General features: G+C 43.1%; 1 protein-coding gene across 1 annotated transcript in view; it reads left to right on the top strand.

Moving 5' to 3' along the window:
• The first annotated feature begins 12,426 nt into the window (after positions 1 to 12,426).
• The window catches only part of IL10RA (interleukin 10 receptor subunit alpha), a 29,828-nt gene continuing 14,747 nt past the window's right edge, over positions 12,427 to 27,507 (top strand). The window contains exon 1 of the mRNA XM_040425768.1: positions 12,427 to 12,632. Coding sequence (XP_040281702.1) covers positions 12,554 to 12,632 — 79 coding nt within the window. The 5' untranslated portion in view covers positions 12,427 to 12,553. The remainder of the gene's footprint in view (positions 12,633 to 27,507) is intronic.

Here is a 27,507-nt window from a genome sequence, read left to right as displayed (position 1 = left end):
AGAAACAGCCTTATCAGCATCGCTTGCTGGACCTGCGGCAACGCTGGAAGAGGAGTCTGAGGAAGAGGAGTCAGAGGAGGAATGTGGCTTTGAGGAGGAGGAAGACCAACCACAGCAGGCATCCCAGGGTGTTCGTTATCACCTATCTGGTACCCGTGGTGTTGTACGTGGCTGGGGGGAAGAACAGACCTTCAATGAGATCAGTGAGGACGAGGAACGGGACATGAGTAGCTCGGCATCCAACCTTGTGCAAATGGGGTCTTTCATGCTGTCATGCCTGTTGAGGGACCCTTGTATAAAAAGGCTGAAGGAGAACGACCTGTACTGGGTGGCCACGCTACTAGACCCCCGGTATAAGCAGAAAGTGCCTGAAATGTTACTGAATTACCGCAAGTCGGAAAGGATGCAGCAGTTCCAAAACAAGTTAAAAAGTATGCTTTACACAGCGTATAAGGGTGATGTCACAGCACAACGGGAATCTAACAGGGGAAGAGGTGAAAGTAATCCTCCTCCTACCACGACCACGCCGGTAAGGACAGGACGCTTTACAGACGTGTTGTTGATGGAGGACATGCGGAGCTTTTTAAGTCCTACGCATCGCCACAGCCCTTCGGGGTCCACCCTCAGAGAACGACTCTACCGACAGGTAGCAGACTACCTCGCCTTAACTGCAGATATCGACACTCTGAGGAGCGATGAAGCCCTTGACTACTGGGTGTATAGGCTTGACCTGTGGCCTGAGCTATCCCAATTTGCGATAGAACTTCTGGCCTGCTCCGCTTCAAGTGTCCTGTCAGAAAGGACCTTCAGTGCAGCAGGAGGTATTGTCACTGAGAAGAGAAGTCGCCTCGGTCAAAAAAGTCTAGATTACCTCACCTTTTTAAGATGAATGAGGCATGGATCCCAAAGGGACTGACAGTGGGCGATACATTTGACTAAAAAAGGCCTGGTGATGAGATGAGCTGCCTTGGGCTAAAAATGGCCCACACGCTGCTGTATTTTATCTCTGCATGCTGGATGACTTGCGTGACTTCTCCGCCACCAACTAGGGTTCAAGCCACAATGTTTTAGTGCACTTTCTGCCTGGAAAACATCAATTTTTCCGGCCGCTGCTACAGCAGCGGCTGCAACATTACCAAGTTTTTCAGGCATGTGTAAATGCTTAATTTTTCTGGCCTCTGGTGCTGCACTGTGGCTGCAAAAACAAAACAAAACAAAAAAAGGCACATACATGTGTCAATTCCCTTTCGTGATCGTTACCTTGTTCTGGTGAAGGGGCTTGCGATGAAGCAATCACCTCTATGAGTGTGTTGGCAATGGCAATATTGGCACAACCCCAGATGAGATAAGGTCGTTGCTTCATTGTGAACAGACCAAAAGCGACCGGCTGGATAATTTTGCATAGAAAAAACATTAATTTTCTTTGTGATCATCTAAGGAATCATTGTTTTCTGGGTCACTTAACTGTCACTGAACTACCTCAGCATGACCATAGGCTTTGAAAAACCGCCATCGCCTGCAATCTGCCAAACGTGCGCACGAGCACAGTCATCACTACACCAAGATTGACGCATAGAGGAATAAAATTTATGTCATGAGTGTGTCAACTATTGACAACTCTTTGCGGTTGTCTAAACTCTATTCCATACACGTCCCCTGATAGGGGACGTAACAGGGATTAAACTGATAGGAAAAGTACTACTTAACATACCACTCATATCTGGTAGCACAGTAAATTGCACGGCGCACGCGCAGTGCCCCAAATTGGAAGTAAGAGGACCGACCAAGCATCTTTTTCCATCTCCCGGTTCCTAAAATCTATTCCATACACCACAACGGCCCCTGATAGGGACAAAACAGAGATTAAACTGGTAAGAACAGATTTTTTTAATTAAAAAAAATAAGAGGACAGCCTCTGCGGAGCTGGGTATTTTTTGGCCGCGTTACAGAACGCTCATGCACAATGGCTGTAGGCTCATGCGTCCTTTTGTGGAGGTGACAAACCTGGTCAGTCAAACCCAAGGCAGCATCATCGACCTCATCCCATCTGCGTTTTTTCTGGAGCGTGCCCTGCGGAGAGTGCTGGATCAGGCCGTAGATGAGCATGAAGAGGAAGAGTTGTGATTACCACCAGAAGCAGCCTTGTCGTCGTCGATTGCTGGACCTGCGGCAACGGAGAGAGAGGTGTCTGAAGAAGAGGAGTCAGAGGAGGAAGGTGGCTTTTAGGAGGTGGAAGACCAACCACAGCAGGCGTCCCAGGGGGCATGTTGTCATTTTTCGGGGACCCTTGGTGTTGTACGTGGCTGGGTGGAGGAAGAGACCTTCAATGATGTCAGTGAGGACAAGGAACGGGACATGGCTAGCTTGGTATCCAACCTTGTGCAAATGGGGAGTTTGCGGTTGTGCAAATGGACTGTTTGCGGTGTGTTAAACGGGGAGTTTGGTCTGTCACTGTGAAGCGGGCGTAACCCTTACACTACCTGATCGATACAACATCATACCTGATGTTTTAAAGCACGTTATTCCAAACAATTTAGGAATGTTAGGTGATTTATGCCCTTTATGGATTAAAACCCAACTCTGCGTCAACTACGTAATTTTCCATGGGAGTTTTGCCATGGATCCCCGTCCGGCATGCCACAGTCCAGGTGTTAGTCCCCTTGAAACAACTTTTCCATCACTATTGTGGCCAGAAAGAGTCCGTGTGGGTTTTAAAATTCACCTGCCTATTGAAGTCTATGGCGGTTCGCCCGTTCGCGAACATTTGCGAAAAAACTCGCGTTCGCCGTTCGTGAACGGAAAATTTTATGTTCGCGACATCTCTAATTCTCTAATTGTCACTAGCCCCGGAAAATCTGTCCGGGAGGGCAACCTTAGGTTCAGGACAGGCCGGGTACTCACCACCGGATCAGCCACCTGTGGTCTCTGGATCTGCAAGACGGTCGCGCGGAGGTCAGCTACCTCCAAAGACAGACCCTGCAGCTGTCCGACCAGTGCAGACATAGGATCCATAGCTGCACTGACCAGAACAAAATGGCGGTTTATGGCGATTGATAATGTCACGGATGAGGTATGGGAGGGAACACCACACCGACAACAGAAGGGAAAATCCACTAGGCCTCAATGCAAGGGAAAGGGTCACCATCTATAGAACCCTACTCCTTGCCCTGACTGCTATCCGTATGGGCACACCTTGAAGGTAGGAATGCCCATACCCCGGGACCCGGAGACCCTAAAGAGCCCTATGGGTATTGGCAGGGCTTGAGATGACCCATTCCTTCCCAGATGAAGGAACCAGCGTCTCCCTGGGGCCTAGTAACAACAGACACGGGAGAGATAATAAAACACAAAGGAATGAGACACTTAACTTCTGTAGAGAGATGGACGAGCTGGAACACCAGAGAGGACAACACACAAACTCTTCCAAAACCAAATGAAGCTATCAACCGCATAGCCAGAAGGGTGAGGTCAGACTATATAGAGGAGGTGTAATGACCACTAAGCTACACCTGAAGCAAGAGGTGTGGTCATTGACAACAACAATACAGAAGCAAGAGAGGCTGGTATATCCCTTCACGTGCAGCCAGTCTCTTCGATCTTCACGGGAGGGACCGTGATAGTACCCCCCTTTCTACGGGTGACCTCTGGGCACCCAGGACCGACCTTATCAGGATGAGCTCTGTGAAAGGCTTTCACTAGACGATTAGCATTAACATCGGCCACTGGAACTCACATCCTCTCCTCTGGTCCGTAACCCTTCCAGTGAACGAGATACTGGAGGGATCTATGGAGAACTCGGGAGTCCACAATCCTGACATCTGTCACGGGAGGGACCGTGACAGCCGCACTCTGCAATAACCATTCTAACAGGGTGGATTTAAAGGGGTTGTCATGTTCCTGTTACTAATATTGATGACCTATCTGTAGCGGATTGCGTATGGCTACTATCCACCATCCTTAATTTTGGCTTTCCATAACGTTTATTGTTGCAATATTATGTTCAATTCCCTATTGTTAGTTACTTGTAAGACAAAAAGTAATCAGTGACCTGCTGAGCATTCGTCTGGTTGTCTGGTAGAAACACAACGGCTACAATGGATGTTTCAACTGGACTGTTGATTGGATTAATTCTCAGGCTGAGGGAAGGTGATGTGTGGGCTGTAGCCAGTTTGTGATTGCAGAATGGATCATTTTCTGTGGATGTCTCCCTTGAATCGGAGAGTTGCATAAAAGCAGGGTATGTGGCATTTAACACGGTTCTGCTTCTGATACTGTGTGTCGTCCAGTTATTGGGAAGAGTGATGGGATATTCGTGGATGGTTTTATTTACTACTGATGCTGTTCTTCCTGTGCTAACTACTTTATCCCGAAGTAACCCTTGGAATACCGGTGGAGAAAGCCTATGTCGCACTAGCGCTCCGCTACACTATCCTCAGCATAATTCATCAATATCAGATCGCTGGGGGTCCGACTCCCAGCACCCTGCCAATCAGCTGCTTGACGTTAACCTGTGAGCGCCTCGTTTACTTCACTCTTTACCTGCTCACCGTCGGCATTGCAGTGACGAGCAGGTGTAATTACAACTCCTCCATTCTATTAACTCGAATGGTACAGAGCAGTTGTAGTTATGCTGCTCACTGATGCGATGCCGATGACATGCAGGTAAGGAGTGAAGAAAATGCGGTGCTTGTGGGACATCTTCAAGCAGCTGATTGACGGGAGTCGAACCCCCAGCGATTTGATATTGATGATCTATCGTAAGAATGGGTCATCCTTATCAGTAACCGGACAACCCCTTTAAGTGGCCCACAGACCCTGAGCTGTTGCCCAGGCTTGGGCCCCACTCATTCTTTTCTGTCGCACTGCCACACTGGCGCTGGTGTATGCAACCCCTGACACATACATCAAATGTATCCATAGGCCTCCATTGACCTGATGGAGAACAATAAAGTGCCCTTTTGGCCTCCATCAGGCCTGTTTCGTTTTTATGGAGTTTTTTTGCTTTATGGAATAGTGTTATTCCATTCAGAGAGACACTGGGTAATAAAAACTATGAGAGTCTATGGGAGATGAATACTGTACATCAATATATACACATATACATTTATTTAGACACGTACATCTATACAGACACATACATATATACACATATGCATAGACACATTAGACACATTTATACACACATTTATATATACATATGCAGACAGTACACATAAACAGTACATCAATAGATAGATACGTAGGTAGATATACAGTACATCAACAGTGTATATGCACACATGCATTTATATATACACATACTGTATTCATAGACACATATACATCTATATACACATATACATACAGACATTACACATATACAGTTGCAAGAAAAAGTATGTGAACCCTTTGTAATGATATGGATTTCTGCACAAATTGGTCATAAAATGTGATCTGATCTTCATCTAAGTCACAACAATAGACAATCACAGTCTGCTTAAACTAATAACACACAAAGAATTAAATGTTACCATGTTTTTATTGAACACATCATGTAAACATTCACAGTGCAGGTGGAAAAAGTATGTGAACCCTTGGATTTAATAACTGGTTGAACCTCCTTTGGCAGCAATAACTTTAACCAAACGTTTCCTGTAGTTGCAGATCAGACGTGCACAACGGTCAGGAGTAATTCTTGACCATTCCTCTTTACAGAACTGTTTCAGTTCAGCAATATTCTTGGGATGTCTGGTGTGAATCGCTTTTTTGAGGTCATGCCACAGCATCTCAATCGGGTTGAGTTCAGGACTCTGACTGGGCCACTCCAGAAGGTGTATTTTCTTCTGTTTAAGCCATTCTGTTGTTGATTTACTTCTATGCTTTGGGTCGTTGTCCTGTTGCAACACCCATCTTCTGTTGAGCTTCAGCTGGTGGACAGATGGCCTTAAGTTCTCCTGCAAAATGTCTTGATAAACTTGCTTTTACTTGCAACTGTACATATTTAACAGTCCCGACCCCCACATCCGTCTATGTGTACTCAAACACGTGCACTTTCACTTACTGTACTTTGTTGGCAGGAACTCTGTGCAAAAAACCTTGATCATTTGATGTAGGAAGTAGAGGGAGGAAGAGTTGGAGTCTTTGGTTTCAGTTAGTTCCAGTGGTGGAGGAGCATTATGCCACTACACAGTACCAGTGGTCTGTATAGCTAGCTAGAAGGGCCCCGGACCTCTCCTCCTGCAAAAAGGAAGCAGCTGCTGCTCTCTTTGGCATCCTGCTCAGGCAGGAATTACAGTCTGACATTTATAGACACTTTGGGCAGCTATGGACCCCCCAGGAGCCTTGGGTGGCCACCCAAAACACCCTTATTGTAATCTGCCATAAGACACTAACTGACTGATTCTTGCTTCTCCTATTTATGACCTGGCCCCACCTAGGATACAACCCATGTGCTGCAATGCTACAAGTGTGACCCTGACCTCACATAAAAAAATACAGTGCCTACAACAAAATGCATAGATACCATAGCAAAACGGTGCTATCCCAGCTATAGCTTATGAACTAGATTTCTCCTAATTGCATTGTGTTATCTGTTTACCACTATATTTAGTGTACTTATCTAGGGGCAGGGGTGCAACACCAATGATGCCAGGTGAGGCGATCTCCTCAGGCAGCACCAGGTAGGGGCAAGAGAGGCCAGTGGAAGGGCCATGGGCAATGAGTATTTTATTGTGGCAAAGGGGTTAGCTTAAGAAATTGGCATTGGTGGGGGGGCATTTTAGTTTTCAGGCAGCAAAAAGGCTGGGTGCACCACTGTCTAGGGGCCATTGTTATATTTGATTTATGAAGTTATCTACGGTTGTATTTCATTGTGCTATCCATTTTGTAACTCCTCTTCTGTTTGCTTGTATCTTCTGTTTGCTGTAGTCTTGTCCTGTTTGTCACACATGCATCACAGAGCTGGCGAGAGTCTTTCATCATTTCTCAAGGTACGTCCAAAAATTAATCTAAAAGCATGGAATTCTACATGCAACCGATGTCGCTAGGGGAAGGAGAATAGCAAGTTTACTATCTTCCATTGCTTGTACAAGAGATTGACACTCACACTGATCAGAGACTTTTCTCATATACATCAGTGGCAGTCACCAGTTACTTTACTGGAGGTTACAGGGTTACAGTCTTCGGCAACATTCACACGACCGTAAGTGTTTTGTGGTCCGCAAATTGCCGATCTGCAAAACACGTATGCAGGCCATGTGCATTACACATTTTGCGGACCGCGGAACAGAAGGATGGATGCGAACAGCACACTATGACTTGTCCGCATCTTTGGTAGCCCCATTGAAATGGCGGACCCATATTTGCGGTCGTGTGAATGCACCGTTAGTATAGGGTTTGAAGAAAGGAGGTGGATAACTGCTCCAACAGTCCTTATTAAGCCCTCATATATAGACAGGCCCCCTTCTCTTACTAAGGCTATACTGATTAGATGGTGGTGAGCCAATCACTTTTGTCAGCCAAAATCTATTCCTCCCAACCCTGTCGTACATGCACCCTCGTCTTGGCTGAGGAGGTTTGGAGGAGGGAGGTTTGGAGGAGGGAGTAAGTCAATAGCAGAGACACCTCTGGTTGAGGCTTACAGTGCCTTGCAAAAGTATTCACCCCCCTTGACTTTTTTTTCGTATTTTGGTGCCTCACAACCTGGAATTTACATGGATTGTTTAAGGATTTGCATCATTTAATTTACAGAACATGCCCACAACTTTGAAGATGTTTTTTTTTTTTTACTGTGAAGCAAACAACAAATAGGACAAAATAACAGGAAAAGTCAATGTGCATAACTATTCACCCCCCTAAAGTCAATACTTTTTAGAGCCACCTTTTGCGGCAATCACAGATCCAAGTAACTTTGGATAAGTCTCTATGAGCTTGCCACATCTTACCACTTGGATTTTTTCCTCATTCCTCCTTGGAAAACTGCTCCAGCTCCTTCAAGTTGAATGGTTTGCGCTTGTGAACAGCAATCTTTAAGACTGACCACAGATTTTCTATTGGATTGAGATCTGGGCTTTGACTAGGCCATTCCAACACATATTCATGTTTCCCCTTAAACCAGTCAAGTGTTGCTTTAGCAGTGTGTTTGGGGTCATCGTCCTGCTGGAAGGAGAACCTCTGTCCTAGCCTCAAATCACGCACAGAAAGGTACAGGTTTTGCTCAAGAATATCCCTGTATTTAGCACCATCCATCTTTCCCTCAACTCTGACCAGTTTCCCAGTCCCACCCCCCTAGCATGATGCTGCCACCACCATGTATCACTGTGGGGATGGTGTTCTTTGGGTGAGATGTGATGTGTTGGGTTTGCGTCAGACATAGCGTTTTCTTTGATGGATAAAAAAAGTTCAATTTTATTCTCATCAGACCAGAGCACCTTCCTCCATACATTTTGGGAGTCTCCCACATGCCTTTTCGCAAACTCAGAACGTGCCTTTTCGTTTTTAGCTGAAAGAAATGGCTTTCTTCTGGCCACTCTGCAATAAAGCCTAACTCTATTGAGCGTACGGCTTATTGTCGTCCTATGTACAGATACTCCAGTCTCTGCTGTGGAACTCTGCAGCTCCTCCAGGGTTACCTTAGGTCTCTGTGCTGCCTCTCTGATTAATGCCCTCCTTGACCGGTCCGTGAGTTTTGGTGGGCGGCCGTCTCTTGGCAAGTTTGCTGTTGTGCCATGTTCTTTCCATTTGGTTATGATAGATTTGATGGTGCTCCTGGGGATCATCAAAGATTTGGATATTTTTTTTTATAACATAACCATCACTTTTACTTCTCAACAACATTGTCCCTTACTTGTTTGGAGAGCTCCTTGGTCTTCATGGCAGTGTTTGATTAGTGATGCCTCTTGCTTAGGTGTTGCAGCCACTGGGCCCTTTCAAAAAAGGTGTGTATATGTAATGACAGATCATGTGACACTTATATTGCACACAGGTGGACATCATTTCACTAATTATGTGACTTCTGAAGGTATTTGGTTGCACCAGAGCTTTTTATGGGCTTCCTAACAAAGGCGGTGAATAGATACGCACATACCAATTTTCTGTTTTCTACAAACTGGATTTCAAAAAAGTTGGGACACTAAACAAATTGTGAATAAAAACTGAATGCAATGATGTGGAGATGGCAAATGTCAATATTTTATTTGTAATAGAACGTAGATGACAGATTAAACGTTTAATCCGAGTAAATGTATCATTTTAAAGGAAAAATACGTTGATTCAAAATTTCACGGTGTCAACAAATCCCCAAAAAGTTGGGACAAGTAGCAATAAGAGGCTGGAAAAAGTGAATTTGAGCATAACGAAGAGATGGAAGACCAAATAACACTAATTAGGTCAATTGGCAACATGATTGGGTATAAAAAGAGCTTCTCAGAGTGGCAGTGTCTCTCAGAAGCCAAGATGGGTAGAGGATCACCAATTCCCACAATGTTGCGCAGAAAGATAGTGGAGCAATATCAGAAAGGTGTTACCCAGCGAAAAATTGCAAGGACTTTGCATCTATCATCATCAACTGTGCATAACATCATCCGAAGATTCAGAGAATCTGGAACAATCTCTGTGCGTAAGGGTCAAGGCCGTAAAACCATACTGGATGCCCGTGATCTCCGGGCCCTTAAACGACACTGCACCACAAACAGGAATGCTACTGTAAAGGAAATCACAGAATGGGCTCAGGAATACTTCCAGAAACCATTGTCAGTGAACACAATCCACGGTGCCATCTGCCGTTGCCAGCTGAAACTCTACAGTGCAAAGAAGAAGCCATTTCTAAGCAAGATCCACAAGCTCAGGCGTTTTCACTGGGCCAGGGATAATTTAAAATGGAGTGTGGCAAAATGGAAGACTGTTCTGTGGTCAGACGAGTCACGATTCAAAGTTCTTTTTGGAAATCTGGGACGCCATGTCATCCAGACCAAAGAGGACAAGGACAACCCAAGTTGTTATCAACGCTCAGTTCAGAAGCCTGCATCTCTGATGGTATGGGGTTGCATGAGTTTGTGTGGCATGGGCAGCTTGCATGTCTGGAAAGGCACCATCAATGCAGAAAAATATATTCAGGTTCTAGAACAACATATGCTCCCATCCAGACGTCATCTCTTTCAAGGAAGACCCTGCATTTTTCAACAAGATAATGCCAGACCACATTCTGCATCAATCACAACATCATGGCTGCGTAGGAGAAGGATCCGGGTACTGAAATGGCCAGTCTGCAGTCCAAATCTTTCACCTATAGAGAACATTTGGCGCATCATAAAGAGGAAGGTGCAACAAAGAAGGCCCAAGACGATTGAACAGTTAGAGGCCTGTATTAGACAAGAATGGGAGAGCATTCCTATTTCTAAACTTGAGAAACTGGTCTCCTCGGTCCCCAGACGTCTGTTGAGTGTTGTAAGAAGAAGGGGAGATGCCACACAGTGGTGAAAATGGCTTTGTCCCAACTTTTTTGGAATTTGTTGACACCATGAAATTCTGATTCAACATATTTTTCCCTTAAAATGGTAAATTTTCTCAGTTTAAACTTTTGTTCCGTGATTTATGTTCTATTCTGAATAAAATATTAGAAGTTGGCACCTCCACATCATTGCATTCAGTTTTTATTCACGATTTGTATAGTGTCCCAACTTTTGGGGAATCCGGTTTGTATTTCTAAACAATAGTTTTATTTATATATTTTTCTTATTTTACTTCACCAACTTAGACTATTGTGTTCTGATCCATCACATAAAATTCAGATTAACAAAACATTGAACTTAAGGCTGTAATGTAACAAAATACGAAAAAAGTCAAGGGGGGTGAATACTTTTGCAAGGCACTGTATCTCCTTGAAAACAAAATGATTGAACATGGATAAATCTAACTGTGGTCGAAGGAGAGATAGGAGGCCCCCATACTCATTAGATTGTCGGCTGGTCCCACCAAATATTATAATCCCCCCGATCACTTTTCACAGTGGTTTACAGTGCAGTGAGGGAAGTAGTTTCAGGATCGTGTTACAAACAGGGATAGGGATTGTCCGATTGTCCGTGTGCAGGAGCTATTCCATCAGCAGAGGGCGTCAGCTGTAATACACAGTTCTCATTCCATCTCATCGGGTGGGATCGAACCTCTCCCCTTAGGCCCCTTCCACACGGGCGAGTTTTCAGCGTGGGTGCAATGCGTGAGTTGAACGCATTGCATCCGCACTGAATCCGGACCCATTCATTTCTATGGGGCTGTGCACATGAACGGTGATTTTCACGCATCACTTGTGCGTTGAGTGAAAATCGCAGCAAGCTCTATTTTGTGCGTTTTTCAATCAACGCAGGCCCCATAGAAGTAAATGGGGCTGCGTGAAAATCGCAAGCATCCGCAAGCAAGTGCGGATGCGGTGCGATTTTCACGCACGGTTGCTAGGAGACGATCGGGATGGGGACCCGATCATTATTATTTTCCTTAATAACATGGTTATAGGGGAAAATAATAGCATTCTGAATACAGAATGCATAGTAAAATAGGGCTGGAGGGGTTAAAAAAAATAAAAAATTTAACTCACCTTAATCCACTTGTTGTGACCTTTGATGACGTTACTACGCTCATCACATGGTCCGTCACATGATCCATTACCATGGTAATGGATCATGTGACGGACCATGTGATGAGCACAGTGACGTCATCAAAGGTCCTATTCCTCAAAGAAGAAGACAGAAGAGATGCCAGCTGTGCGAACAAGTGGATTAAGGTGAGTTAAATTATTTTTTATTATTTTTAACCCCTCCAGCCCTATTGTACTATGCATTCTGTATTAAGAATGCTATTATTTTCCCTTATAACCATGTTATAAGGGGAAATAATGCAATCTACACAACCTTGAACCCAAACTTGAACTTCTGTGAAGAAGTTCGGGTCTGGGTACCACATTCAGTTTTTTATCACGCGCGTGCAAAACACATTGCACCCACGCGATAAAAACTGAACAACGGAACTCAATCGCAGTCAAAACTGACTGCAATTGGGTACCTACTCGCGCGGGTTTGCCACAACGCATCCGGACCTTATCCGGACACGCTCGTGTGAAAGAGGCCTTAGAGTAGATCCATGTGCATCCACAAATGTGTGATAGATCCTCCACATCTCTTCTACACTGAAATAAGTGAAATCAGCAGTGAATAACATAAATTGACTGGCTGGGGATTTTAAAATCTGCACCGCCGGTCAATTTCCACATTTGCTTTATGTACAATACAGCAATTATATATAAAATGCAACAAAATGATTGAAGCCACCACACAGTCAAATAGGCGGCGGCGTAGAGCTTACAGTTTGGAGGAAGTTCCTTTATATATATACACTGCTTTAAGTTAGTAAGTGTCTCTCGTTCCATTCTCAGGACTCTCTGCAAAATATCCCCTGGTATTTCCTTGCGTGGGATATCAGGACACCTCCTCCAAGGCGTGGAGAAAAATGAGGAAGTATCAAGAGGACTCATAAGTTTACTTTGACTTATTAGTCATGCATCATTAAGCTATGATATTTAGTCTCTATGGCAAAGCTGTGTCTCTTCGTGCTGGGCTGCGTGACATTACTTAGGGCTGCTGTGTGCCTGCTGTCACCTTCTGAAGGTAATTACGTTCTGATTTCTTAACTAAGCAGGTTTACGTTCACATTTTTGATAGATAGATAAATAGATAGATAGATAGATAGATAGATAGATAGATAGATACTGTAGTCTATTTCCTAAAGTGTTCTGATGAATCATAGTTGTTATTGTTCCTATAAGGTATTTAATATAGTTTTTGAACTTCCTGGGATAAAAGGATTTGAGAGTATTTCTCTTTTTTTTTTTTTTTTTATATATACTTTTTTTATTTCTTTATCTCACTCTCTTTCTCTTTATCTTGTCTCTCTCTGTCCAGCCAAATCGAATTAGAAAATTTGTATTTGGATCTACCTAGAATTTATTTACAAAATTTGTGGACTATGGACCTGTGTACCATATTGTGTGGAATAATACTGGGGAATTGGGGATGCCATAGCAGCTGTTGAGTATCACTCATACTGTTGGATAGTACAAGAATGGGAAATCCCATGACGCAGGCCTCAACTTATACTTCCCTAATTCAGCCAGAGAGAAAGTAACATGAAATGAAATTTTAAAGCCACTTCATTATTTGCTTTCCTTTGGTATTAAATAACCAATAGATTCCATTACAATGTGCAGGGTTTTATTAAAACCCCAAAATAGTGCCAATCAAACCATCATCTTATCCCGCAAAAAAGATACCTAAGATAAAAAAATGTTTTAACCTCTTTAGGACACAGGGCGTACAGGTACGCCCTGATGTCCTGGTACTTAAGGACACAGGGCGTACCTGTACGCCCTGTGTATTTCCAATCACCGCCGCGCGGCGTGCGGTGATCGGAACAAGATGCCTGCTCAAATCATTGAGCAGGCACCTTGGCTAATTGCGTGGGGGGGTCCCGTGACCCCTCCGTGTTGGCGTTCGCCGCAAACCGCAGGTCAATTCAGACCTGCAGTTTGCGGCTTTTCAAGTTGCGAGCGGCGGCGGTGCCATCGGGTCCCCGTGGGGCTGTAGGGGGGACCCGATGGCATGGAAGGCAGCATGATGCCTTCCTGTGATGTGCCTGTGAGATCCAGCCCCCTGGATCTCACAGGCCAGAAGCTGTATGAGTAATACACACAGTATTACTCATACAGCCAATGACTTCCAATACAGAAGTATTGGAATGCATTGTAAAGGATTAGACCCCCAAAAGTTGAAGTCCCAAAGTGGGACAAAAAATAAAGTGGAAAAAAAAATTGAAAAAATAAAGTTTTCCCCCCCAAAATTTAAAAGTTTCAAGTAAAAATAAACAAAAACGTCATTTTCCCCAAATAAAGTTAAAAAAATTGGTAAAAAATAAGAAAAAAAAAATTGACATATTAGGTATTGCCGCGTCCGTATCGACCGGATCTATAAACATATCATATGACCTAACCCCTCAGATGAACACCGTAAAAAATAAAAACTGTGCTAAATAAACCATTTTTTTTGTCACCTTACATCACAAAAAGTACAACAGCAAGAGATCAAAAAGGTATACACCCACCAAAATAGTACCAATCTAACCATCACCTCATCCCGCAAAAAATGAGCCCCTACCTGAGACAATCGCCCAAAAATTAAAAAAAATATGGCTCAGAATATGGAGACACTAAAATATCATTTTTTAGGTTTTAAAAAAGCTGTTATTGTGTAAAACTTACATAAATAAAAGAAAAAGTATACATATTAGGTATCGCCGTGTCCGTATCAACCGGCTCTATAGAAATATGACCTATATGACCTAACCCCTCAGATGAACACCGTAAAAAATAAAAAATAAAAACTGTGCTAAATAAACCATTACCTTACATCGCAAAAAGTGTAATAGCAAGCGATCAAAAAGTCATATGCCCCCCAAAATAGTGCCAATCAAACCGTCATCTCATTCTGCAAAAAATGAGACCCTACCTAAGATAATCGCCCAAAAACTGAAAAAACTATGGCTCTCAGAATATAGAGACACTAAAACATGATTTTTTTTGTTTCAAAAATGAAATCATTGTGTAAAACTTACATAAATAAAAAAAATTGTATACATATTAGGTATCGCCGCGTCCGTGACAACCTGCTCTATAAAAATACCACATGATCTAAGCTGTCAGATGAATGTTGTAAATAACAAAAAAAAACGGTGCCAAAACAGCTATTTCTTGTTACCTTGCCTCACAAAAAGTGTAATATAGAGCAACCAAAAATCATATGTACCCTAAGCTAGTACCAACAAAACTTCCACCCTATCCCGTAGTTTCTAAAATGGGGTCACTTTTTTAGAGTTTCTACTCTAGGGGTGCATCAGGGGGGCTTCAAATGGGACATGGTGTCAAAAAACCAGTCCAGCAAAATCTGACTTCCAAAAACCGTATGGCATTCCTTTTATTCTGTGCCCTGCCGTGTGCCCGTACAGCAGTTTACGACCACATATGGGGTGTTTCTGTAAACTACAGAATCCGGGCCATAAATATTGAGTTTTGTTTGGCTGTTAACCCTTGCTTTGTAACTGGAAAAAAATAATAAAATGGAAAATCTGGCAAAAAAGTGAAATTTTGAAATTGTATCTCTATTTTCCATTAATTCTTGCGGAACACCTAAAGGGTTAACGACGTTAGTAAAATTCAGTTTTGAATTACTTGAGGGGTGTAGTTTCTTTGATGGGTCACTTTTATGGAGTTTCTACTCTAGGGGTGCATCAGAGGGGCTTCAAATGGGACATGGTGTCAAAAAAACCAGTCCAGCAAAATCTGCCTTCCAAAAACCGTATGGCATTCCTTTCCTTCTGCGCCCTGCCGTGTGCCTGTAGAGCAGTTTATGACCACAAATGGGGTGTTTCTGTAAACTACAGAATTAGGGCCATAAATATAGAGTTTTGTTTGGCTGTTAACCCTTGCTTTGTAACTGGAAAAAAAATATTAAAATGGAAAATCTGCCAAAAAAGTGAAATTTTGAAATTGTATCTCTATTTTCCATTAATTCTTGTGGAACACTTAAAGGGTTTGTAAAATCAGTTTTGAATACCTTGAGGGGTGTCGTTTCTAGAATGGCATCACTTTTATAGAGTTTCTACTCTAGGGGTGCATCAGGGGGGCTTCAAATGGGACATGATGTAAAAAAAAAACAGTCCAGCAAAATCTGCCTTCCAAAAACCGTATGGTATTCCTTTCCTTCTGCGCCCTGCCGTGTGCCTGTACAGCAGTTTACGACCATTACGGTCATTTTTGGGTGGTTTCTATTATGTAAGCCTCACAAAGTGACTTCAGACCTAAACTGGTCCTTAAAAAGTTGGTTTTTGCAAATTTCTGAGAAATTTCAAGATTTACTTCTAAACTTCTAAGCCTTGTAACGTCCCCAAATAATAAAATGTAATTCCCAAAATGATCCTATCATGAAGTAGACATATGGGAAATGTAAAGTAATAGCTATTTTTGTAGGTATTAATATGTATTATAGAAGTAGAGAAATTGAAACTTGGACATTTGCAAATTTTTCCAAATTTTTGGCAAATTTGGTATTTTTTTATAAATAAAAATGTTGTTTTTTTTTACTCCATTTTACCAGTGTCATGAAGTACAATATGTGATGAAAAAATAATCTCAGAATGGCCTGGATAAGTCAAAGCGTTTTAAAGTTATCACCACATAAAGTGATACTGGCCAGATTTGTAAAAAAATGGCCTGGTCCTGAAGGTGAAAATGAGCCCGGTCCTTAAGGAGTTAAAAAAACACATTTACTTGCAATCTAAATAAAGGTGCCTCTATATATTTTCAGCTATTTTCACCACTTCTATGTGGCTCCAACGGTGCCCCACTCATTGTTTATATATCTGTTTATCTTTCCCTCTTCCGGCTGCACTGCCCTGTGGGTCCTGGGGCAGCGCGGCATCAGGTGGTTACAGCTGTCTCTCTGCTCCGCTGCAACTCCACCCCCTCATCAATATTCACCTCCATTCATTCTAAAGCTCCTTGCCCGGTGACGTCACCGGACTGGAGGGGCGGGGCTTAGCGGGATGTCGGCCAGCCGCTGTAACTCCGCCTCTCATCAATATTCACCTCCATTCATTCTAAAGCTCCTTGCCCAGTGACGTCACCGAACTGGAGGGGCGGGGCTGAGCGCTATGTCGGCCAGCCTGGTTACCGCCCCTCCATCCACTCTGCATAAATTACTTATGCTGCCAGTAATGTCACTGGGCTCCCTGAGCAGTGGAAGAGGAAGCTTTGCTTGCCTGCAATGGACCCGGGACGTCAATGAGGAGAAGAAAACAGTAACTTCCGGCCATGAATTTCAAAGATGAAAATGGGGCTTCAAAAATCTGTGGCAAAGGTACTACATGCTTGTATGTATCGTGTATGCCACACTCAGGGCTGGGACAAGGTCCACCACCAACAGAGGCTGAGCTGCCCAAGTGCGCCCCCGCCATTTAGATATGTATGTTTGTTATTAATCAGACATCCACCGCAACCCACCCAACCCCCCTACCCCCCCCCCCCGGGGCGTTCCTTGTAATTTTACCCCATCCGGAACCCCATCAGACCTCAGATCAGATGGAAAAGAATATTATCTTTATTTAAGAACTATCTTACTTCACTTCAGGGCAGACTCTCATGCTCTATCCCTGCTGGGGCCTGGGCTGGGTCGTGACACAGTGCTGTGCTGCTGCCCGCGCTGCTCCTGGTCTCCAGAGGGCACACATGTGACCTGACTGCATACAGCGCGTCAGGTCAAAGTGCGCGCTGTACGCAGCCAGTCAGGCAAGTGACTGAGCAGAAACCAGAGCAGCGGAGCCGCCGAGCCAGGAGGCGGAGCGGGAAGGGAACACGTAAGTCAGTGCCAACTAGTGCTCACTACTCCCTCCGTTCTCCAGCGCGGCCAGCAGCCCGGCAGGCGCGGCAGCAGCAGCGGCGTGGTCAGTGGCCTGCCTGCCGCCCAGAGGCTGGGGAGCTGGCCTGCGCCCTGAGGCTGGAGCCTCCCCAGCCTCTGTGTCGGCCCGGCCCTGGCCACACTTGTACTATTAGAGCAATGTCCCCAATCCCGGACAACCCCTTTTATTAGAAAAAAAATGCTTACTGTCCATATGTTTATAGGGCAGCATAGATATCAAATCACAGGAGCCCTGAGAGATCAAGTTACAGCTGCTGACCATAGAAGAATAAGGAGATGGGAAGGAGAGGAGGAGCTGCTGTTGAATTAAAGAGGCAGGGCTGCAGGTTTTAAGTGTTTTATCTCACCTCAGCGCTGGATTTACAGCTACACCACTCAGTACTGGTGTATAATGTCCTCAATGAATTAGAGATGGAGCCTGCAGAGGGTGAAACCGGTGGAAATGCAGAATACAAGTCCTATAACAGCCAAATACAGTGTCATTCCTCAGGCGGCTTATCTGTTGCAGAAATTTTAGCAATTAAATATCAGTTGCATTTATGTGAATGGGGTTGTGGCAAATAGAGTCCCATACAGCTGAATTTCACAGTTGCAAAAAATTCTGCAACAAATCTATCATGTGATGGCACTCTTTGGATCTGCTTGTGGAGCATGTAGCATGTGGAATATATGATACCAGTGTCTTCTTATGTGGCTGAGAGGCACAATCTATATCTACACCTTCTGAGCAAGGTATCTATTTAGTACAATATAGTCCCAATATTCAACACCTTGCTACTATTAGACAAGTCAGACATGTCCCAGACCTCCCAAGTGTCCCCATTTGGAGGGGCAGTCCCTATTTTTTATCCATGTTCCTCTGTCCCTCTTTGCTCCTTAGCCACTTCACATCCGCCGATTGACTATAAACGTCCTATAGGTGGATGTTTATCTCTGAATAGATATTCTGGAACGTCCATTCAGAGATGGCAGCTGCACGCTAATCGTGCAGCTGCCGAGTGGGGGGTCCGCTGTCAGTGACATCAGGCCACCCCAGAGAGAAGGCAGGGACAGTTGCCAGGTGTACCTGCCTTCTAGATCGCTGTATACACAGTGCTCAGCGAGCGCTGTGTATACAGATCAGGAAGCGCTATGCGTCATGTGACCGCCGGGGCCAGGAGAGTGCAGGAGCTGTCGGGTCTTCCATAGACCATGATCAGCCCTGCACTGAGGCTGTACAGCGTTGTATTCTGCTGTACAGCCTCTCTGGGGGGTGTATTTCTCCTGTAACTGGGGCTACTATGTCAGCCCCAGTTACAGGAGAAATGAATAGTGGAAAAAAAAAACTGAAGTTAAATGTCCCCCACAGGTCTTGTATGATCTTACGGGGACGCAAAGTGTAAAATAAAAACAAAAAAAAATAAAGTGTTTAAAAAAAATAAAATAAGGTTTCACATGTAAAAAAAAAAAAAATCCCCAATTAAATAATTTCAAAAAAAGTAAAAAATAGAAAAAATCAAATAAAATAGACATATTTAGTATTGCTGCGTCCGTAACGACTGGCTCTATAAATATATCACATGATTCACCCTGTCCGATAAACACCATAAAAAATTTAAATAAACTGTCAAAAAAAGCAATTTTTGTCACCTTACATCATAAAAAGTGATCAAAAAGCCGTATGTTCCACACAATGGTACCAATAAAACAGTCACCTCATCCCGCAAAAAAATTTTAAAAACTATAGCTCTCAGAACATGGAGACATTAAAACACGATTTTTTTGTTTAAAAAATTCTATTATTGTGTTAAAGTGAAATACATATTAGGTATCGCCGCATCCGTAACAACTGGCTCTATAAAAATATCATATGACCTAACCCCTCAGATGAACACCATAAAAAAATAAAAATAAAAACAGTGCCAAAAAAAGCAATTTTTTGTCACCTTACATCACAAAAATTGCAACATTAAGCGATCAAAAAGGCGTATGCCCCCCAATATAGTACCAATAAAACCATCAAAAATTGAGACCCTAACTAAGACAATCGGTCAAAAACTAAAAAAGCTATGGCTCTCAGACTATGGAGACACTAAAACAATTTTTTTTTTGTTTCAAAAATGCTATTATTGTGTAAAAGTATATATCAGGTATCGCCAAGTCCATAACTATCTGCTTTATAAAAATGTCACATGACCTAACCTCTCAGGTGAACGCTGTAAAAATAAATAAATAAATAAAAACTGTGCTAAAGCAACCAATTTTTTGGTCACCTTGACCCATAAAGTGTAATAAGAAATGATCAAAAAATCATATGTACTCAAAAATGGTACCAATAAAAACGTCAACTCTTCCTGCAAAAAACGAGCCCCTGCACAAGACGATCGGCATAAAAATAAAAAATATGGCGTTTAGAGAATGAAGACACAAAAACATAATTTTTTTTCAAAAATGCTTTATTATGTAAAACTGAAACAAACAAAGAAAGTAGACATATTTGATATTATTGCATTCGTAACAACCTGCTCTATAAAAATAGCATATGATCTACCCTGTCAGATGAATTTTGTAGAAAATTAAAAATAAAAAAACAGTGCCAAAACAGCCATTTTTTTGTTACCTTGCCTCACAAAAAACATAATATAGAGCAATTAAAAATCATATGTACCCGAAAATAGTACTAATAAAACCGGCATCTTATCCCCTAGTTTCCAAAATGGGGTCACTTTTTGGGAGTTTCTACTGTAAGGGTGCATCAGGGGGGCATCAAATGGCATCTAAAAACCAGTTCAGCAAAACTGCCTTCCAAAAACCATACGCCGCTCCTTTTCTTCTGCGCCCTGCCTTGTGCCCTTACATCACTTTATGACCACATGTGTGGTGTTTCTGTAAACCGCAGAATCAGGGTAATATACCGTATTTTCAGTTTTGTTTGGCTGTTAACCCTTGATGTGTTAAAGAATTTTTTTTATTAAAATGAAAAATCTGCCAAAATAGTGAAAATTAGAAATGTCATCTCCATTTTCCTTTAATTCTTGTTTGTAAAATCAGTTTTGAGTAACTTGAGGGGTGTAGTTAATACAATGGGGTCATTTATGTAAGCCCCACAAAGTGACTTCAGACCTGAACTGATCCTTAAAAGTTTTGGGAAATTTCTTAAAAATTTTAGGAATTGCTTCTAAAATTCTAAGGCGAGTTTTCCGCGCGGGTGCAATGCGTGAGGTGAACGCATTGCACCCGCACTGAATCCGGACCCATTCATTTCTATGGGGCTGTGCACATGAGCTGTGATTTTCACGCATCACTTGTGCGTTGTGTAAAAATCACAGCATTCTCTATATTCTGCGTTTTTCACGCAACGCAGGCACCATAGAAGTGAATGGGGCCGCGTGAAAATCGCAAGCATCCGCAAGCAAGTGCGGATGCGGTGCGATTTTCACGCATGGTTGCTAGGTGACGATCGGGCTGGGGACCCGATCTGTATTATTTTCCCTTATAACATGGGTATAAGAGAAAATAATAGCATTCTGTATACAGAATGCAAAGTAAAATAGTCATGGAGGGGTTAAAAAAAAAAAAAAACTCACCGAGTCCACTTGATCGCGTAGTTGCGGATCTCTGTCTTCTTCTGTAATGTTGAGCGGCCGGCTAAGGACCTGTGGTGACGTCACATCACATGGTCCAATCACATGGTCCCTCACCATGGTGATGAACCATGTAATTGGACCATGTGATGAGCACAGTGACGTCACCACAGGTCTTTTGCCAGGTCCTGAAGATAGAACAGAGACCGGCAGCTATGGAGCAGGTAAGTTAACTTTTATTTTTATTTTTTAACCCCTCCATCCCTAATTTACTTTGCATTCTGTATTAAGAATGCTATTATTTTCCCTTATAACCATGTTAAAAGGGAAAATAATAAAATCTACACAACACCTAACCCAAACCTGAACTTCAGTGATGAAGTCCGGGTTTGGGTCTGGGAACCAAACATGGCGGTTTTTCTCACGGGTGTGCAAAACGCATTAAAACGCTTTGCACTCGCTTCGGAAAAATCGCGCATTTTACCCCAACGCACCCGCATCTTATCGGACCCTCACACGCTACGCTCGTGTGAAAGAGGCCTAAGCCTTCTAATGTCCTAAAAAAAAAAATATAGCATTTACAAAAAGATGCCAACATAAAGTAGACATATGGGGAATTTTAAGTAATAAATATTTTATGAGGTTTCACTTTCTGTTTTAAAAGCAGAGAAATTAAAATTTTGAATTGCGAATTTTTCAAAAATTTTCAAAATTTTTTGATTATTTTAGAAATAAAGGTGAAATATATCGACTCAAATTTACCACTGTCATGAAAACAATCTCAGAATGGCTTGGATAAGTAGAAGCGTTCCAAAGTTATTACCACATAAAGTGAGACATGTAAGAATTGCAAAATTAGGCTCTGTCAGGAAAGGGGTAAATGGCCCGGATGTGAAGTGGTTAAATGTCCCTCTTTTTGTTCTGAGGGATAGATTCAGGGCCATCTTTAACGCTGGGCAAAAGGGGCAGCTGCCCTGAGCCCAGTTGCTCCTGGGGGGCCCAAGGCAGCTGCCTCTTGAGCCCCGCTGGCCACTGCCCACAAATTCAGTGACATCGAGTGGCATGTCTGGGGGGAAGGGGGCGGTCCGCCCTGGGTGTCAGGCTGTCAGCTACACAGGGGGGTGTTGCCATGCCTGCCTGCGTGCGGGCACTCCAGGCAGCGAACTTTGAGAGAGTGAGAGCTGTGATTCTCTTAGGAGAAAGGACCTTAGATGACGACATCACCATGTCACCAATAACATAGCGATATTACTGGTCACATGGCTATGAGGTAATCAAAGGTCCTTTTTTCTACCAGGAGTGTTGCTGCAGGAGAAGTTTGCCATAATTGTGGAGCTTTTTTTTGTGAAGATTACATCAGGAAAAGGTGATAGGGGCTCTTATGCTAATATACTGTAAGCTATTGTATAGTGGGGTGCTGTATAGTGTGGGGTGCTATACTACTCTACTGTATACTGTGGGGTGCTGTATACTGTTTACTGTGGGGTGCTATACTGCTCTACTGTATACTATGGGGTGCTGTATACTATGGGGTGCTGTATACTGTGGGGTACTGTATATTGTAAGGTGCTCTACTGTATACTGTGGGGTGCTTTACTGCATATTGTGGGTGCTTAATACTATAGGACCTATACTGCATACTGTGGGGTGCTGTATACTATAGGGTGCTCTACTGCATACTGTGGGGTGCTGCATACTTTAGGGTGCTATACTGCATACTGTGGGGTGCTGTATACTATAGGGTGCCATACTGCATACTGTGGGGTGTTGTATACCATAGGGTGCTATACTGCATACTGTGGGGTGCTGTATACTATAGGGTGCTATACTGCATACTGTGGGGTGCTGTATACTATAGGGTGCTATACTGCATACTGTGGGGGGCTGTATAGTATAGGGTGCTATACTGCATACTGTGGGGTGCTGTATACTATAGGGTTCTATACTGTATATTATGGGGTGATGGATACTATAGGGTGCTATACTGCATACTGTGGGGTGCTGTATACTATAGGGTGCTATACTGCATAATGTGGGGTGCTGTATACTATAGGGTGCTATACTGCATACTGTGGGGTGCTGTATACTATAGGGTGCTATACTGCATACTGTGGGGTGCTGTATACTATAGGGTGCTATACTGCATACTGTGGGGTGCTGGGATGCACTGTAACGCTAGGGTGAGCCGAGCCCCGGTCTCCTTCCTGCAGAGCGGTGCCCACTTCTAGCCCAGAGCACTGATCCTGAGCCTGCTGGAGTCTTCAGAACTGGAAAAATTTACAGTCATTCACTGTACTCTACCAGGTGTGTGGATTTTTTTTTTTGTGTGTGTGTTGTGGTGGAGGGTGTGATTGCATGCTAGGGTGTTGGAAGGTGGGATCCAGGGGGCCTAAGTAAATTCTTGCCCAGGGTCCAATCAATATTAACCACTTCACATCTGGGCCATTTGCCCCTTCCTGACCAGGCCTAATTTTGCAAATCTGACATATCTCACTTTATGTGGTAATAACTTTGGAACGCCTTTATTTATCCAAGTCATTCAGAGATTGTTTTCTCGTGACACATTGTACTTCATGCTAGTCATAAATTTGAGTCGATATATTTCACCTTTATTTATGAAAAAATCCCAAATGTACCAACAATTTAGAAAAATTCGCAATTTTCAAAATTTCAATTTCTCTGCTTTTAAAACAGAAAGTGATAGCTCATAAAATATTTATTACTTAATCCCCATATGTATACTTTTTGTTAGCATCATTTTGTAAATGTCATTTTATTTTTTTTAGGACGTTAGAAGGCTTAGAACTTTAGAAGCAATTCTTAAAATTTTTAAGAAAATTGCCAAAACCCACTTTTTAAGGACCAGTTCAGGTCGGAAGTCACTTTGTGGGGCTTACATAGTGGATACCCCCATAAATGACCCCATTGTAGAAACTACACCCCTCAAGTTGCCTAAAACTGATTTTACAAACTTTGTTAACCCTTTAGGCGTTCCACAAGAATTAAAGGAAAATGGAGATTTTAAAATTTCACTTTTTTGGCAGATTTTCCATTTTAATCCAATTTTTTCTTTAACACATCGAGGGTTAACAGCCAAACAAAACTCAATATTTATTACCCAGATTCTGCGGTTTACAGAAACACCCCACATGTGGTCATAAACTGCTGTATGGGCACACGGCCGCAGAAGAAAAGGAGCGCCACATGGTTTTTAGATGCCATGTCCCATTTGAAGCCCCCCCTGATGCACCCTTACAGTAGAAACTCCCAAAAAGTGACCCCATTTTGGAAACTAGGGGATAAGGTGCCAGTTTTATTGTACTATTTTTGGGTACATATGATTTTTTGATCATTTATGGGGCAAGGTGACCAAATAATTGGTTTTTGCACAGTTTTTATTTATTTATTTTTACAGAGTTCACTTGAGGGGTTCGGTCAAGTGACATTATTATAGAGCAGATTGTTACGGATGTGGCGATACCTAATATGTATACTTTATCTTATTTATTTTTTACACAATAATAGCAAAGCGCTTCCTGCACTGTATACACAGCGCTCTGTGAGCACTGTGTATACAGCGATCTAGAAGGCAGGGACACCTGGGAACTGTCCCTGCCTTCTCTAAGGGTTGCCCTGCTGTCACTGACAGCGGGCAACCCGATCTGCAGCTGCACGATTAGCGTGCAGCTGCCGTCTCTGAATGGACGTTCCAGAACGTCCATTCAGAGATGGAGAACCACCTCTCGGACGTTTAAAAACAACGTGCGGACGGGAGGTGGTTAAAGACGGCCCTGGATAGATTTGCATTATTACATTTACAATATTGATTGAGAAGGTGTTTGTCTGGTTCCTCTCTGTATATTAAAGCTCGTCTTGTATAATATTTCATTATTTGATGCATTTTGGATTTGTCTATATTCAAATCATTTTTGCGCTATTGTGTAAACGAAAACTATTCAGGTGTATAGACATGAAGGAAAAATGGATCTTTCACATAATGAACCTTAGTTGTCCCCCTTTGACCGTCCAAAATGTTGGGAGGTATGAAGTCCTCCTGCTGTAATCTTCATGGCCTATTCCATGACACCTATAATATACCGTATTTAGAAACGTCACATTTCCAGAGGCAGAATGCCGCGTTTACTATCACAAGATGATCTCGAGAACACAGTCATTTCCTCTGTACACTTTTAAAGTTTCTGTTGCAGCTTCCGCTCTGTTTGTACCTTTCTTTAGTAATCAGAGCGGAGTACAGAAACTTACTGTAAAGTTGTGTAATGGCGTCATATTGTTCCTGTTTAGCTAAGGAATGTAGAAATGAAGGATGGAAACCATATATAAATACATTTCGCAGATTTCAAAGTATAATAGCTGAAACAGGTAAAAAACAAATGGTCAGGTGGTTAGAGATACAGTATATGAATATATACATGTATACTTACTGTATAATTGCCATGCAGTCTACACTGTATTATGCCGGTACAGTACCTGGCCTGAGAATGTGGCGTGCGACATAGGGATTTCAAAGTACTAGAAATGGACAGATTTTCTCCACGTTGACAAGCATTGATTGGCGCTCGTTAAGTGACATTTACATGCGGCTATTATTGTCCGTAAGGGGATATTAATTAGATAATTAGTCCTCATGCATTTCTCACATGTCAGCGGCACATCCCCCGTTTAAATGCAATTTTTAATGTTGCGTAAAATATGTGGTCACCTGACAAACGAGCAGGAGCGTGGTTAAACGTGGTGACGATTGGGTAGAAGAACATTGTGTAAATGGACCTTAAAGGGGTTTTCCGAGATTTTTTAACTGATGACCTATCATATGGATTGGTGGGACCCCCACCCCCGATCAGCTCTGTAGCGCCGCAGCCTTCTCTCTGCTTTCCCTAGGCCATATGATGTCACGTTCATCAGTCACATGGCCCAGGCGCAGCTCAGTCCCATGGAAGTGATTAGGTCTGAGCTTTGACACCAGGCACAACCACTATACAATGTACGGCACTGTCCTTGGCGAGAAGGGATAAGGCTGCAACTCTAGTGCCTTCTAAAATAGCTGAATGGCTGGCATCCCGAGTGTCGGACCCCCACCAATTAGATACCCAAACAATAGGTCATCAGTACAAAAGTCTTGGAAAACCTAAACCTTTAAGAGAAAATGCAAGAAAATTATATATTAGACTTTGTATACTTTGTATTCCAGCTTCCATTAGAGGTATACAGGTTGTATGCATCCAACAGAGGCATGTGACAGATCATCCGTCACTCATAGGGTCCCACCGTAAAAAACTGTTTGTTTTTTTGGCAGTGGCCCTCTGCACCATCTAATCCACTTTCCTATACAGCTCACAAATGGTATGCTCACATTTACCTTGTCGGAGGTGAAAAGCACTCTCTTTTGGCCGCCATCCACGAATGGAGGTCTACAGAAATATGAACGTATCCACAGGAGACTGTGTGGGCAGGCACTGTGCAGTAGATGCAGTAATTATACATTTTTCTTGGACTACTTCCTCAATTTACTGCCAGGAAAAGTTCCAGCTCATTTCTATGCTGTAAAAATGAAACTGAATGCCACTGGTGCACCGGATCTCACAAGTGCACCGGAAGTGCAGGTTGCAATGCTTCGGGCTTGGGGTATGAGCAGCTCCACAGCCCCAGCTATACGGGTCTCCTGATTGCATGCTACAGCTGTCACTCACAGTAGAGGGGAGGGGCTGTGGAGCTTCTGTGGAACCGGTTCTTTCGATGTACGTTCAGGAGCAGCACCCATGGATTCAAATTAATTTGTACAACACAATAATATAAATGATACCGCGCTCTCCCTACAACCAGAAAGCATGCGAAACCCCCCTGTTGAAAGATACCCCTGATGATCTGGTCAGTCCAAATTATCTTACTGATAACTTCAAATCTTCTGGGATCCTCATTCCTCCATTACACAGGTATGGGGTTATTGTGGGCAAAGGTTAAGTGCCTAGACTTGGGAATCGCGCCCCGGCTGGTGGCGCGGCTCCGTCAGTACAGGGTCGTGGTTCGCGCTCGGATGGGGCAGCCAGTGACGTCGCTTCTACAACTACGGATGGTTGCAGATACCACAATACCTATAGACGCATTTCAGACAGTACTCTGTCCTTCGTCAGGAAAACTTTTTAACACTACGCTAATTAAAAACAGGGCCAAGGACAGACATATGTATTACCGCCTGTCCCATCTGTGTCTGTCAGTGGTTTTGCAGTTCACAGTATGCAGTAGTTGGAGTGACAGTCCCTCTTTTTGGCCCAAGTCCCTCTTTGCTCCTTAAAGGGGTTGTCTCACTTCAGCAAATGGCATTTATCATGTAGAGAAAGTTAATACAAGGCACTTACTAATGAATTGTGATTGTTCATATTGTCTCCTTTGCTGGCTGGATTCATTTTTTAATCACATTATACATCGCTCGTATCCAG

This window comes from Bufo bufo, chromosome 1 (assembly GCF_905171765.1).
Source record: "Bufo bufo chromosome 1, aBufBuf1.1, whole genome shotgun sequence".
Classification (NCBI taxonomy): domain Eukaryota; kingdom Metazoa; phylum Chordata; class Amphibia; order Anura; family Bufonidae; genus Bufo; species Bufo bufo.
Note: the sequence above shows the minus strand (reverse complement) of the source record. Positions and strands in the feature narration are given on the sequence as shown.